This window comes from Lepidochelys kempii, chromosome 11 (assembly GCF_965140265.1).
Source record: "Lepidochelys kempii isolate rLepKem1 chromosome 11, rLepKem1.hap2, whole genome shotgun sequence".
Classification (NCBI taxonomy): domain Eukaryota; kingdom Metazoa; phylum Chordata; order Testudines; family Cheloniidae; genus Lepidochelys; species Lepidochelys kempii.
Genome location: NC_133266.1, coordinates 41130740 through 41147422, shown reverse-complemented (window position 1 = coordinate 41147422; position 16683 = coordinate 41130740). Strand labels below are relative to the sequence as shown.

At 39.5% G+C, this 16683-nt stretch overlaps 1 protein-coding gene across 10 annotated transcripts in view; it reads right to left on the bottom strand.

Moving 5' to 3' along the window:
• RAPGEF4 (Rap guanine nucleotide exchange factor 4) overlaps positions 1 to 16683 on the bottom strand; it is a 227969-nt gene that overhangs the window by 59535 nt on the left and 151751 nt on the right. For all 10 annotated transcript variants that reach the window (XM_073305859.1, XM_073305860.1, XM_073305869.1 and 7 more), the window contains 4 exons: positions 15031 to 15214; positions 5904 to 5988; positions 5395 to 5455; positions 4582 to 4658 (listed from right to left, as the gene is read on the bottom strand). In XM_073305859.1, the coding sequence (XP_073161960.1) occupies positions 4582 to 4658; positions 5395 to 5455; positions 5904 to 5988; positions 15031 to 15214 (407 nt within the window). The remainder of the gene's footprint in view (positions 1 to 4581; positions 4659 to 5394; positions 5456 to 5903; positions 5989 to 15030; positions 15215 to 16683) is intronic.

Below are 16683 nucleotides of genomic sequence, written 5' to 3'. Positions count from 1 at the left end.
GTTTTTCTGAGGCACGGCTTAGAGTTCAATGTGTAGGATTTTATATGGAAGTTTGTGTGTGGGAAGAAATAAGTGGTGACATTAAAATGTTTCAGAGTCATTTGTCTCCTTAACTTTTCAAAATGTAGGTTTATTGGAATCCAGATTCCTCAGTCTCTCGCAAACATCTCCCTTTAAGCAAATGTTTTTCTCAAATAACAACAACTTAGGGAGAGTACTAACAGGTCGTCCTCCCCACGATTCTGCCAAATTAAAGAGCCATCTTCTATCAGAAAACTCTTCCCCATGGAAGTAACTGAAGACTGTGATCAAGTCACCTCTTCACCTTCTCTTGCATAAATTAAATAGACTGAGCTTCTTAAGTGTCTGACTAGAATACAGGTTTTTCAGACCTCAAATCATTATTAAAGCTCTTTTCTGAACCTGTTCCAATTTTTCAACTTTTTAAAAAGTATTCCAGTAATAATCTTACTAATGCCATACACAGAGATATTAATTCCCTACTCTTACTTGATATCCCCTGTTTATCCAAGGATAGTGTCCAAGGATAGTGTCCCGCTTCTTAGCCATGGCATTGCAGTGGGAGCTCACATTCAGATGCTTATCCACCATTACCCAAAAATCCTTTTCAGTGTCACTGCTACCCAGGATACTACATTTTTTGTTTCTAGATAGATGACCTTACATTTGGTATATATTCAAATAAGCCCATCTTACCAGGCGATCCAGATTTGTCTGTATAACTGACCTGTCACCATCATTATTTACTATGCCACAAATATTTGTGTCATCTGCAAATTTTACCAGCAATGATCTTATTTTTTATCATTGATAAAGATATTGAATAGCATTGGGCCAAGAACAGACCGCTGTGGGATCTCACTAGAAGTGCCCTCATAGGATGATGAGTCCCCATTTATGATTATTATTTTATTTCTGTCAGTTAACCAATTTTTAATCCATTTAATATGGATTACATTGACTTTGTATAGTGCTAATTTCTTTATCAGATGTCTGTGGGACTAAGTCAAATGACCAGAAGAAATTTAAGTGTTGCTACAGCTGTGTTGGTCCCAGGATATTAGAGAGACATGGTGGGTGAGATAATACCTTTTATTGGACCAACTTCTGTTGGTGAAACAGACAAGCTTTCGAGTTTACTGAGAGCTCTTCATGTCTGGAAAGTACTCAGAGTGTCACAACTAAATACAAGGTGGAACAGATTGTTTAGCATAAGTAGCTAACACATATTCTAAGAGAGATAAGGTGGGTGAGGGAATATATTTTTTCTCTCCTTACACCCCCCATGACTGGAGAGGTGTTAATGGACATTTCTCCTTGAATGGTCCATTGAAATATTTCCCAGACCTGAAGAAGATCTCTGTAGAGCTCAGAAGCTTGTCTCTCTCACCAACAGAAGTTGGTCCAATAAAAGATATTATCTAACCTGCCTTGTCTCTAATGTCTTGGGACCAACATGACTACACCACCACTGCATACATATTCTAAGAGACCACTCAAGGTGAAGTGACCCATTAACACCTCCTCAGTCATAGGAGAAAAATCCTTTTCACTGTCACTGCAATTCAGGATACTGTCTAGTCTTTTTTCTCCGATGACTAGAGGGGTGTTAATATCCAACTTCACCTTGAAGGATCCCTTAAAATATGGGTTAACTACTTATGCTAAACAATCTATTCCACCTTGTATTCAGTTGTGACACTCTGAGTATCTTTCCCGGACCTGAAGAAAAGCTCTGTGTAGCTCGAAAGCTTGTTTCTTTCATCAACAGAATTTGGCCCAATAAAAGACCCACCTTGTCTCTTGCAGAAATTTAAGATACTTTATCAGTGACATTTATCAATCAAAAATTCTATCATGTTTATTTGACACCACCTATGTTCCATAAAACCCTGCTGACTGGCATTAGTTGTGCTATCATCCTTTAATTCTTTACTGATTGCATCACATATCTGCCTTTCCAGAATTTTGCTCAGGATCAATCTCAGACTAACCAGTCAATAGTTACCTGGGTCATCCTATTTATCCTTTTTACAAAAGTAACTTTCTTTGATTCCTTTAGAACTTCCCAGTAGAAGGAGTCCGAAGATGGAAGACAAATAGATTATATGTGTGGAAAGCTTCCATATGAAGAAAGACATTAGGACTGTTTAATTTAGAGAGGAGAGAAATCAGAGGCATGACAGTGATATAGAAAATAATGAATGGCATACAGAAGGTAAAAATCAGGTACTTTTATCTATATACCCTTTCTCAAGAGAATGAAGGATAATTTAATAATATCAAAAGGCAACATATTTAAAACTGAGAAAAGAATATTTCTTTTTACACAGTTTATAATTAATCTCTGGAACTCTTTGCCACAATGTATCACTAAGGTGAAAAAGATCAGTAAGATTCTGAAAGGATTTGACATTTATATGGTTAAGGAGAGAATGCTCAGTTACATGAGATAGGATAAAAAAAATTCTTAGAAGGGATATAAACCGTTATGCTTTGGGACATAAATTGACTATTAACTGTCAGGGATTAGGAAGTAACTTCCTCTATGAGCAGGTTATTTCCTATCTGACCACTATAGGGATTCTTGTACCTTCCTCCAAGTACCTGGTACGAAAGCAGAATATGTAGTAGATATCTTCACTCCGTTTTCTAACCTTTACTAGTGTGAGTCATCCTTACCCACATGAACAGACCATTTGAAGCCACTTAATGGGAGAACCCTTGTGGGGGGAGAGTTGAAGAATGCACATCAATCTGTGTCAATTTATTCAGAAAGTACTATACATATATATATATTATTTAAAATGGAAACATACTTAAAGGGATCATTTTTAATGGTTTATCAAAGGACATTAAAATACTCTAAAGAGAGGTGACACATTAATTACACTGAAAATACCTATATAGCTTCTTCAACATTAGTTATACATGCTTAAATAATTAGACATGAAATGGCATAAAAGGAAATACAGAATTATATCTCCATGTTATGGTAAAAGGTTGGTAAGATGAATAATATTTTTTTGTATTTAAAGTTCCTGTATACAAATGATTATACTTTGTGAAGCGATAATAAAATTTAAGCTAACATATGATGGTTCATATGTGATCATGCTCACAAATGGTAATACTTGTGAATGAATGACCAGTCAGAGAAAAGTGGAAAACCACTAGCCAATGGGCAGAGAGCCCGAGGGTGGAGTTAAACTGACAGGACAGCATATGGTGTTGGATCTGTTCATGGAGAGTAAGAACAGCATGCAGAACAAAAGGAGAAAGTTAGGGTGAACCTCAGGCTGCAAAAAGGAAAAGTTAAGAAGGATTTTAGCCTTCCCCATAACCAAAAGTGAAGAGATTTAATGATATTTTCAGGATAAAAATTCGATAGATTTCACAAAGCTAGAATCTGTTTAGATAGATGAAGTAGGGTGAACCAAAGGCATTGGCCTTTAGAACAGGGCAAAAACGGCCTTGAAGGTATAAAAGAGGTGATCCATTAATTGACGGTTAGTGGTTGGAACCAGGGAGTGTCAGACTATGACTGCCAGAATCATTTGGCAGCAGATCTGAGAATAAATACAAGTCTTGGAATCATTTCCCAGTAGAGCAATGGGCCCATACGATAGACCAAAGCAACAACCCAGAAGGAAGCAGTTGATCTTACATCCCCAAAGGACTGTGGCAACCATGATGTGGCCACAGGGCTTAGCTAAGGCTAGGAAAGTCAAAGGGATGTGGCTACGTCTACACTATGAGCTAGGCGCGACTCCCCTGCCCATGTATGTATACTTGCGCTAGCTCGAATACAAAGAGCAGCACAGCCCCAGTAGCACAGGGAATGGTAGAGGAGGTACAGCTAGCTGTGCCAAGTACAAACCTGCCTGAAACCAGCGAGTACGTCTTCAGCACAGCAAAGCCAGGCCTCTGCTGCCGGTGCCCATGCTGCTGCAGCTACACTGCTAGTCTTCGATGAGAGCTAGTGTGAGCACCTGTACGGGAGCAGGGGAATCACACCACAGCTCATTGGGTAGAGGTAGCCTACATGTGAATTTGGGCATTATTTTTTGCTGTGTTGAATGTAGCTACATAGGGATTATGATGCTATAACTTGGGGCAGTTTATCAGTGAATGAGAACAAAGCTATATTCAGACAATGTCAGCACTATGGTGTGACAGCTACTATTGCAATTAAAGCAGTAACTACTGCTAAGTGCTAAATATGTGTGATATTTAGCTAAGGAGTCACTGAGTATCTTGGAGACGGTATGCTATGACATAATGTTTGTGTTTGACTTAAACCACTTTGTAGTACAAGGTGGTCTATAGTCTTGAAATTGTAAACATACAAGCAAATTATAGTCCTGAAATTATACATCAGTCACGTAAAAGCATCATAAATAAAATAATTTGGAATAATTTCTTGATTAAAATCTGAAAACAATATTCTACTTTTTACCCCAAACAACATAATCTTGCTGTAAGTCAAACTGTATTCCAGGAAAGTTTATTCTTACAGTCCCAGTAATAAAAAGAATAATAAAAGGTTTTCAAAAATACCTTGCCATAAATGACTACATTTACCGATCCCTTTAGGATAATGTACCAAGAAGTACCTTCTTCTCCCTGATTGAATACTACAAAAAAGAGAAAAGATTTTATGCTGAGAATATAGGTGCCTTTTAGCATAAGTGGGCCAGATTCTTCCCTCAGTTACACCAATATAAAATAACTACACTGAAGTCATTTTAGTTGATCTTACTATCTTGAAAAATGTCAGATTATGATTTAAAAGCAATTTTCTTTTGATTTGAGACAAAAAAAGAATACTAATAATTTTATAATATTTGTATGAAGCCCTCTTTTTTCTAAGACAATACTAGAAGCAGCTGTAATTTGCCATTTCTTTATAGGTGTCTTTATGAACTTTATGTTATCAATTGCTAACTGATACATAGATTTGGATCTTACAGGATGCTGAGTGATCTAACCCTAATACTTAAAGTGCTGAGAACCTGACATTAATTTTCCAGTGCTTCTCTATATAAAAAGTTCAAAACAATCGCATTTTAAATATTTTTATACACAAAGCTGGGCTTCTGAATACCATGAGAATAACATTTTCATTAGTGTATGATACAACTAAAATCCATTTTAATTAGAGATGAGTCCAAACCAAAACCCCAAATACAAACACCCCCAAACATTAGTGGGCACAGAAGTCCAAATAGCAATCCAGAGACGTTTTGCAACTGGCCACTCACATATTCTGAACAGCCAGCTTTGGAGTATTCAAGTTTTGCATAGTAATTTAAATACTTGTCTAAAACCACACATGAGAAAAAAAGATATGGTTGGATCCCTTTTACTTACAGACAGTTCCTGCTTTGGGATGTGACTCAAAGATTAGAACACCTGCTAATTCTCGCTTTACCTTAAAATAAAGAGAGAAGAATTATAGGTTTTCTCTGTACTGCATTTTTGGTGCTAAATGTAACAGTTTGCCAATGGGCACCATTCTGCTCCCATTGACTTAACTGGGAGCAGGGTCAGGATCAACATGTATTAAATTACATACAGATTTGGGGCCAGACCATGGTTTAAGCCATTGGTCACAAATAAGGGAGATGAGGAAGGGCTATTCAGAAACAGAAGTCCCCAAAAGAATTTTAGCTGACTCAGCTGAAAGTCCACTTCTAGACCTAGAAGTGGCATTGGCAACACACAGTGCCCATGTTTGGTGCCCCAACTATGGGTAGCTTCTTGGCATGGGATGGAAAGAGTCCTGGGACCCTCAACCTCCACCAAAAAGGGCCAACCACTATTCAGCCCTTTTTTGGCAATGAGTTATAAATAAAAAAAACAACAACCAAAACACTTACTGTGGTAGAAAGATGAGATAAGGCCTTAATGTGAAGAAGTTCTTCATATATAATTTCTAGATCATCTACAGTTCTCTGGCCAGGTCTACAAATGAAAGACAAAAACAACAAAATACCAAAAAAAAACCAAACAAACAAACCACCAACCCCCACAAAAACCCACCCCAAAACAAACTCCTAAGGAATAAAGTTTGTAGAATGAGTTGAAGGAGTCAGTTAAGTGCCTTTATATTTCTTAACTATAAAAATAAATTTGCTCTGAATAAGCTTTATATAATAATAAACTCTAACATAACCATTTAAAGTGTTTCTTGTTGGGAAACAAAATGTAACTAACAAGGAAAGAAGAATATTATGTATGCTGTACATTTGAAAGTCATCCTTCAACCTATGTGGCTAATTAGAAATGGACGAGAACCTTAACGCTGTTCTGTGAATATACACTTGGGGGGAAAAAAGGAATAAAAGGAATTTTCTGAGCTATTTTTGCTCCACTTATTGTTCATTATCTTAATATTCCAGTCAACTAATTTCTAGGAAGTATGTTTATGGAATCAGTGAATTTTAGAGTGAATTTTGAATGTGTATATGTGAGTATTTATACTAGAAACCAGGTTCTAAGTGTTATGTATTTCCAGTCAGTAAACAAAATATCATGTGGCCTGTGTGTCCAATCAAAACCAACCCACACAACTTGAATTGTGAATATTGAACACTCACAATAAGCTTCTCATAGATACTCTATAGACCATGAATTAGTCAACAAATGACTTGAACAGAGAATAAATTTTGTAAGTTGCTCAGAGACAATTTGTGAACAAACAAACAAACAAAAAAGCATGACTATGCTAAATCAATCATTTTCTGTGAATTTTCAGCTCTAAAAATTATACAAAACAATATTTACTAAAGAACCTAATGAGCTTTTTCAAGGTGGTGGAAATTTTGCAAAAGCATTTGTACCAATTAAGTGTGGAACAATAAACTTTAATGAAAACATCCTAAAATACAGTGGAAGACTAATATCACTTTTGAAAAAAAGTGTTTTTAACCTTTTTTTAAAAAAAGTGGGAATCAGATGGAGACAGATGTTCTGAAGTAGAGAGTTCTACACCCTAACATCCTCCAGATCAAGAGTTCGATTATGTATGTTCATAGCAATGAAAAGATTCCCAAATGGAGTTAGCTCACAGCACTATTCTTTAGTTTTGTATGTTGATAAGGGCCTCTTTTATTTACTACCTCTACTAGGCCCTACTCTGGTCAATTCATGCTGGAAGCTCCCATTAATATTAATGGCAAACATATTCGATGAGAGAACAATCCCTCCGCAGTGCAATAGCGAAAGAGAGTCTCCACACTGATTGGGGTATTTTGAGTTTCTGGAAAGCACATGTAATTGGGATAATTTTGGGGACATTAACAACTAACACTGAAGTGCTCAGGACTGATGTATGCTAGAGAGGTTACCTTTGAGTAATTCCACACCTAAAGGATACATTAAATTGACTATGATTAAGGGCTGTAGGGACCTCTGAGTATATTCCAACTCCTTTCCCCTCACCAGAACCTCTTAAGTTTAAATGTGCACCACAACCTTATTTTGTACAGGACCATTCCTCTGTGATGTAACTCCACTGAGGCCAATGGAGTTACACCACAGACAAATATGGCACAAAAACTGTTTCACAAACACTTTGGAGCAGTGGTTCTCAACCTTTCCAGACTACTGTACTCCTTTCAGAAGTCTGATTTGTCCTGCATACCCCAAGTTTCACCTCATTTAAAAACTACTTGCTTACAAAATCAGACATAAAAATTCCAAACTGTTACAGCACACAATGGCTGAGAAATTGCTTACTTTCTCATCTTACCATATAGTTAGAAAATAAATCGATTGGAATACATTGTACTTACATTTCAGTGTGATACTTGAGCCTGTTTTTCACTTGTCAGCCTGTCTGAAGCCTGAGCTCCGTCGCCTGGGGCTGAAGCATGTAATAGTTTCAAGCAGCCCCCTGTGGCATGAGGCCCCAGCAATTGCCCTGCTTGCTACCCCCTAACACTAGCCCTGCATTTGCAACCTCCTTAAACCAATCCCGTGACCCCCTCCCAGGGGTCACAACCCCCACATTGAGAAATACTGACCTAGATGGAGACCTCTGTGTACCCCAAAGGTTATACATTCCCCTGGTTGAGGATCACTGCTTTACAGCACCAAATAATTCCACAGTATATGGTATAAATCACAGAAAGCAGTGATACAAATACATTTCGTGGCAAATAAATTATTCAATCATAGGGCCAACATCAGAGGGAGGGAGCAATCAGAAGGTATAAGCAGGGGAGGAAAGCAAGGTTTTAAGATTAGGTTTGAAAAATGGGAGGAAGGTAGGGAGATACAGAAAGCTTGGTCTAGATGGCAGGAGCCGCAGAGAAGTTTTCCACACCAGTATTGAAAACAGTTTAGTGCAGGGTCCTTAACTCTAGCTTTCTGCTACATATGACATCCAAAGTGTTAACAATACAGTTGAATCTTTGAACAGCCCTCTAAGATATGTAACAATGGTGCTTTTTGAAAGAAACTTTTCCAAAAAATATTCAGTACAACAGGAGATGCCAGTATCTAGAGGGTCAGAGAACCACATTAAAAATGAATATATTGCTCTGTAAGTTCTAGGTCTAATCACCTGTTGGAGCAACAGACTAACTAAATCATTTATGAGAGAGATGGGGAGAGATTTGTTGCAGCACCTAGCAATCTTTTCACTCTGGAGTTAGGGTATTTCATTTTTTCCTAAAAAGGAATTGGTTGGAGATGTCTACTGGTAAAAAGTAGTAGTGAAGAGATCATACAAAATATAAGATAAATAGACCTCTCTTGTTTGCCAGGCAAGCTAAATTTTTCATTTGTTCTACATTTACGAATGGCATGTACTTATTATTATTATACAGATGGAAGGACACCTTAGCATAAAGATAGCATGGATGGAATTATGCTTTTCTTACACAGAACAGAATAAATTGTACAGGGAATAACAGAAATTGATTTGGTACTGCTCTGCCTTCTAGTGACGCTTAAAATGTTCACTTTCCCGTTGCAGTTACTGTAAACAATTGGTCAAAATTTTGCTCTCAAGTACAAGAGTGAAGCCCCCACTTGGTTCAGTGGAGATGCATCAGTATAAGTGAGAGTATAACTCAGCCCAATGTGCCCTCTTCAGTAAAACAAGCTCTGTATCCTAAGCTAGTATATAGTGTCTTTCACTGTGTATTCTTCTGCCATAATAAGACAACATGAGGTAAGGCTTTAACAGTTAAAACCGATATATTCTTTAAGTAAGCAATAGTATTAATCACACTTGATGTGTACAAAGCTACATGTCTGGATAAATGAGAAAAGATATACAGTACCTCAATTAAAAAATAACGATTATGTCCAATTGCATGAGATCTCTTCTGAGAAACAGATATATTCTTCTGTCAATGGGTTCATTTGTCTTCCTTTAGCATTACTCAGACTATCACCCATGACATGGGGAGGAGTGGAAATCTATAGTGGATGTACCCAGTCTTTATTTCTGCTTCTCCAGATGTCACATGGAGAGATATTAGGCATCACTGCTTCAGTTAAACCTGTGTGGTGCCCCACTGATATAGATTTGTAGGATCCTGCTGTGTAAAGACCTAGTTTCTGCAGGAGATGCATTCTAGCAGCAATGCCTGGTTACATACAGGATAATAAATGGGGATAGATAGAGAACCAGACTACTCATTAATGGATGGGAGACCTCAGGTGATATTAAGTGATCAATAAATACTGTTCACTGTTTGGGGAATTTATCAAGGTCAGAGACACTGAGCTTCTCTTTACTAGAATGTGGACAAAAATACAGAATTTGCTTAACCATCAAGAAACCATGTATGTGCTGGAAAGGTCACTTACTATTTTTATTACACCTCTGATCCCAAACTTTGAGATGATAAAAACTGAGTTGGGACTAGCTGAGGGCCAGTATAACTTTATTTTACACAAATATAAACATATAAACACATTACAGTGGCAGCTAAAATGAACACAGATTTCATAAAGGTTCATATCTTTTCCGTAATGATTCTAAATATTGAATCTTTCCGTGGTATGCCCTCACAGTGAAAGCAAGACAATAGGTTACTTTTAGCTGTCACTAATATATGTGTGTGTGTGTGTGTGTATGTTTCTCACCATATTATGGAAGAAAGCCATTTAAATCTGTCTTCTTGATTCAAGGCTCCTGGACAATTTCCTTAAATTCCATTTTATCACATATTTATCTTGTATTATCATGCAAACCTCAGTAAGGGGGAAGGCAGAAAAATATCTGAATTTTATCTCAGTGTTAATTTTTGATTGATTTCAAGCTAATAGTGAAAAATCCCATTGGCTTATACAGAATCAGAATATGGCCTTTAAGGAAAAAAATCACTATAGTTGTGTCCACTTAAAACCAGGCTGAATTTGGCATTAGAATCAAATTTTTCTGGGGTAAGAGAGTACATTCATGGTGCTATATAAATGGTTGTTAGCAATTACTACATTTATTTTGCTATATATTGTGTCCTCTTCTATTTTCCTTGTACACTATACTTTTATTTTCCTTTCTATAACATGATGCATACCCACCATATTTTTAAAAGTGTGAGCCAAGGTAAGGTCCCCGGGACACAGAGAGTTTATTAGTGATCACGTGTACTTATGAATACTGAGAAGAAATCTGTAGCATAGATTTATTGTTTTAAGAGTCATGCTGCTAACATACTACAACTTAGAGTATAAGACTGCAAAAGAGAATATATATTACTGTATCATCTCCTAAGTTAAATACTACATCTAAGGCTCATTTTTCACCTTATAGACAGACTTCTGTCATTAGTGTCTGGCTTTATACTATATTTATACCATGTTTAATTAGGTCCTACCATCATTCATGCTACAGCTAAACATATTAAACACAAACTAAAAAATATAAAGAAAAAAACCCAACAGTTTCAGGATGTCATTCTCATACTGAAGGATTGAAGAGCTTGCAAGTTAGAGCTATGTTAGACCTAAAATATTTTCCCAAGAACCTACTACAGGTCTCCACCTGTGATAGCAGGCATTGTGAGATAGCAGGGAGCTATGTTTCCAGCTTCAGAAAAAGCTAATTTCACATTCACAATGTATGTGTGTTTTTTTCAAATACCAATAGCAACAAGAGCCTGTCAAAAATTTCCCTGAAGCTCTATTCTGTTTTTTAAACTATAGAACATTCTTTCATAGTTTGACAGTTAAAATGCTGCAGTTAATGTAATAAACAGAGAATTTTTTAAGTTGGCTGTCAAAACAAGCGACACTTTTTACTAGAGAGTTGCAGACTGCGAACAATAGAAAGTACCTTTCAAGGCAACAACTTCATTATACAATCAAATTCTCAAAGTAATTGTCTCATCAAAGAATATTGTCTAATTTGTTTCCTGGTAATTATCTGAGCTTTGCAACCTCTCCGGAAATGGTGACTATTATAAAAGCAGCTGTGTTGGTTTGCAAATTGGGGGTCCTGCTCACGTTGACGCAGAGCCAATGTCCCTGAGGCCCTGACATATCCTTGAACTCCTGGCAGGTGTAGTGCTGTCTAATGAATACTGCTAGGCCTTTGAGGATCCACTGAGGTTTCAAAGGCATTGATACATCTTAGTACGGACAGGATGCCCAACTTCCAGTAAATGTAATGTACAAAAAGTGAGCTGTATAACAGTTGCTAATATGGTACCGTAGGCTGAAAATATGAAATATGTTCTCTCTGTTCTCAACACCTCATGGAATATCCTTAGAGGATTTTCCTAGGGGCTCTGGCCTGTGGAGGTGAAGAGAGGACATATGGAGGCGGAACAGACACTATCCCCAGCAACATTCCCCTACCCTCCTCTGAACTGTCTGGAAGGAGTTAGGGTGATAATTATCATTGATCTTGTCAGTATTAACTTATATCGGTTGTGCTGAGTCCAGTGAAAGCCACCATATGCAGAAGGATTTGGTGGGCACGTAATCATCGTAGTCCATGGGAACACTTCTACAGAAGCCATGCAACCATCAGGTGGTGAGGGGCTAGGAAGTGGTGCAAAAGAATGTGTCAATAGCAGAGATGGTTCTGGTCTCCACCATTCTCAGGTAGTCCCTGAGTTTGATAGGTCAACTCCCATCTATTCATGGATTTGAGGAGTTCTGCTCCCCATCTCCATGGAAAACAGATAGGAAAACTCCATGAGTGAAAAATGCTGAGTTTCACTGACCCTAGATAGGTTTGCAGAAGCATCGGGCTCATGGCTTGGCTTTCCTTTAGTGTGTGACACAGGGAAAGCTCCTTTGATTTTCAGTGCAGTAGTGACCTCCAGCATTAACAAAAATGGAAGCTATCTATTTTAAAGTACTGTCACACTAGAAATCATCTTCTACAAGACCAAGTATCTGATTTCAATGCTTATACTTCTTGAAATTCAATATTTTTATTAACCATTTATTGTTGTTATTCATGTTGTGCTCAAAACTGTGCTAACTGCTTCACATACGTATAATAAGACTGGCCCCTGTGCCAAAGAGCATTCTAAACAGACAACACAGAGACAAGAGAGGAGGAGGAGGGAAAGGATGAAGAACAGAAATAGAACAAGAGCAATGCACACCAGGTTTGTATAATTTTTGGCGGTGCCCAGAAAGGGTCCAAGTCCTGCCCCCACACACCTGCCTTGTAAGCCAATATACATATTTTTAAATAATGTAAAAATGGATTGGAAACAGTAAGCATTTAACAGTTTCCCTATATTGCACGGTGTGTGGGGATGCAGGGGCATACGGGCTCTGGGGTGTGGGAGGGGGGTTAAGGCTAGGGCAGAGGGTTGGAGTGTGGGGGGATGAGGGCTCTGACTGGGGTGAGGATGAGGGTTTGGGAGGGGGCTCAGGGCTAGGGCAGAGGGTTGGGGAGCAGGGGGAGTGAGAGCAATGGCCGGGGGTGCGGACTCTGGGGTGGGGTCGGGGATGAGGAGTTTAGGGTGCAGGCAGGCTGCCCCAGGACTGGAGCCAGAGGAGGACTCTCCCCAGCCCTCTCCCCACGAGCAGCACGGAGCTCCTGTCCCAGCCAGCCAGGCTCGCCGAGAGGGGTGCTAAAGGGGGCAATTGCCCAGGGGCCAGGGCGATTTAAAAGGGCCCCAGGGCCCTGGCCGCTGCAGCTCTCCCGGCTCTGGGGGAAAGCGTCACTTGATTCAAAGATGTTTTTGATATGCCCCATGCAGGTTCCAGGGTGGCTGAGGCAGCAGAGTAGCAAATACCATTGTCTCAGCCGTCCCGGAACCTGCATGGGGCATAACAAAAGCGTCTTTGAATCAAGAATCAAGACACTCACCCCACATCACCAGCCTACCGCAGTGCTGTGTGCGCACTGCCCAGCGCCGGGGGCGTGGGGGAGAGGAGAGAAGAGGACAATGCGCCCAGTCACCAAGTGGCCTGACTGGTGAAGGGTCAGCGCCCGGGGGGCGGGGGACGGCGGGCTGCCATCACGTCACGTGTGCTGCCTCCCTCCGCAGACAGCAGCAGCTGCCTTAGCCCGTCCCGCTCCCTTGTAGCTGGAGTGGTGGAGCAGTGCGCGTGGGCGCAGCGTGAAAGGAGCCAGCCAGTGGCTGGCGAGGGAGCACAGCGCGGGGAGTGGCAGCCAGCCGCTGCCGAGGGCGCAGGGACACTCCGCGGGAGGAGCGCGGGGCCGGTGGACGGGGCTGGGGGAGAGGCCTGGACCTGAACATTGGTGGAGCCGGGCCCACGTGCTCTGAATATTGGTGGAGCCTGGGCACCACGGGCCCATATAACCCACCGCATAAGAACAAGAGGACTCTTTTGTCGAATAGTTCTATCGTATTCACACAATTTTTTAGGAGGAAAACGGTCATGCTACATTATAGGCCCAGGTCAGTTCCCACAAATGCAAAAAGAATTTTGCCAATGATCTCAAAGGAGGCAGGATCTCTTGTGTGCATATCTTTCTTGAACTGACCTTTATGAAATCAGAAGTTCACTTGAAAAAATTATTCTCAGTGCACTTAAAAGCCAATGAAACCTATCATAACCAGTCACCAAAATTCATGTGCCTCATAAAGGGGTCTTTAAATAAAGGTTGAATAAACTTTGTATTGGAAGCTTTGTGGTCACTACAAATTGAGTATTTAAGACATAGCATTGCCTACGGGAGGAGGACCTTAGTGAGGGTTTCACTGTACCTGGAGTATATTAATAAAAACATGGACTGAACCAATGGTTTTGAAACAGAAGTTTAGCCTGGTGGGTATGAAGGCAAGACCTCTTTATGTGACCCAGGTTCAGAATATTTAAAAATATATATTGATTGTATAACAATAAAAAGCATATCCATAAACCATAGTCATGGAAAGTTTAATATTTTGCTAGTAAACACAATAAGCCAAATTAATCCCGGATATAACTCTAGTGAAGACAATGAAGTTCTACCACAGATGAATTTGGCTGAACGACTGCTACTTAACATTACAGGTAAGAAACCATCTGCTGTGTTGATATCTTAACATTCCGTTTATTTTTAATGGTTGACAGCTAGCTGAGGGGCATACCAGCTCTGAGAGCGTTAAACGTAGCAGTATTCTGAAATTGCATATTCTCTTATTCCTGTGAAGAGTGGCAGCAGAAATAAAAGTTCGACATGCTGTACTTCCCACAGAGGTGAACACAGTGATTATTTACAGACCTGGCTGCTCATCTTGAATTCGCAGCCCAACTTATAAACAGTGATATGGGCTAAAACTGGATGGATTTTACAAGACACTTTTACATTCTGTACAGTTTCAATGGACCGATGCTGAAATGGAGTAATCAGACAAAAGGAAGCCTATCAATATGCCACAGCTCCCTCATAGTTTCTCTTGTTATATGGAGAAAAAGGCTTGCAGAATTATAAAGATTTTTTCAGAGGCCAGAGGCATGAACCACAGGAATTGGCTATATATTTGGGCCAAAATTTTAACCCCACTGTGTTGCAAAGTTCAGGGGTGTTGAGACTGATCTAAAATATTAACCTATTAATCTGCTTACGGTTTTCTGAGAATCATCCTCATATGGGCATCTGGACCAATCTGAGATAGCAAAAGCAGAGTATCCTGCAGCTCCTCATCACATTCTTTCTTCTCTTCCTCAGTTGGCATTGGGGCATCTTCATGCTCATCATCCAAAAATCGATAAAACAAGTATTTGTCTTGGAAATGGTGTTCTTGATCCACTGAAAGCAACATCATTGACATCAGGTATCAGTATTAAACTCTCCTCATTAAAAAGGAACCTTCACAGAAATGGTGTATTATGTGGTGTGGGGCAGAGACATAATAGTTTAACAAGTAAGAGAAAATGGCAGAGAAATACCAAGAGAGTGAATTGCCCTTATTCTTTCTGATACACGTTAATAGTTCGTACAAAACTGCAGGTCTAGGAAATTTTCCTTAATTTTGCACTACAAATGCTTTCTAAAAGGATTCTATATTTGTAGCTTTCCCTCACACCTTTTTTTCCCAAAGCAATTCATTCAAGTGAAACTGTCCACACTGGACCAATAATTGTATTAATAACAACTCTATTTAAACAAAGCTGTTCTAACAAGACCCTCTAATATGATTTCCTTACCCAGTTGGTGTGGCCAAGGCCTAAAGGTAATATACTAAGAAGTATCTAAATTCCTTCTAAGCTACTCTAACAACCTGAAGGCTACTGTGTATATTGGCAGGGCCAATTTCACTGGCACAGACACTAGTGGAAGGCCTCTGAGAGCAGAATGTCTGCCAAGATAACATTACAATGGGGGAAAACAGGCACCCACAATCTCCCCTCCAAGCAAGCAGGCAGTTCCACTCCAAATGTGGGAAATGCTGATTTAACAGGGGGAATGGCTAGAGTGGTAAGGTGCTGTGCTGATTCATAGCATCCATGCAGCAAACACTGCAGGTTCTGTGTAGCCCTTGTCAGAAGTTAGAGCTGTAATCCCTCTCAGGGAAGGGCAGTGGAGAAAACACTCTGCCCTCCTACAGGGATGAATCCTCTCTGGAGTGCAAGGGACAAAGGAGGTAGATGGAGGTGCAGTTTGGAAGTTCAGTGATTTGCACACACAAAACCTCGGACACTGAACCTGATCTGAAAGGGTTTGTGATGTTAAAGAAGGGGAAGGGTGTTGTATAAAAATCCATTTCCACAGATAACCTACAATGGTATATGTAAAGGCTGGGGAAAAAAACAGATAAACCCAAACCAAAATCTAGATCTGAACATTAGGATGTTTGAGATCCAGATCTGAAATTTTTTAAGTGGTCCTTATAACTGGCCAACCCAAAAACATGGATCCAAACACCTGGAAACATCTGGATCCAGGTCGCAATGCTGTAGCTCAGGCCCACCTCTATTTAAAATCCATTACTTTAATGTCATTGTGCCAGCACATCTCATGGGTTTTTTTTCTGTGTATACAAAGATGACTATATAATCACACTAACTGTGAACTGTGAATAAACACTAATAACATAATTAGAATTCCTGCCACCATGAGATTGCAATTTAACATTTCCCTGAGTTACAAAGACATGTTGGCGGAATGCTGCAGTCAACACTGCTGAATTTACCCTAATCAATTAAGACGCAATCTGCTGTGTTCCTAATGGGATCACAATCCCTTCTCTTTTCATGAAGGAGGCCCATAAAGACTTT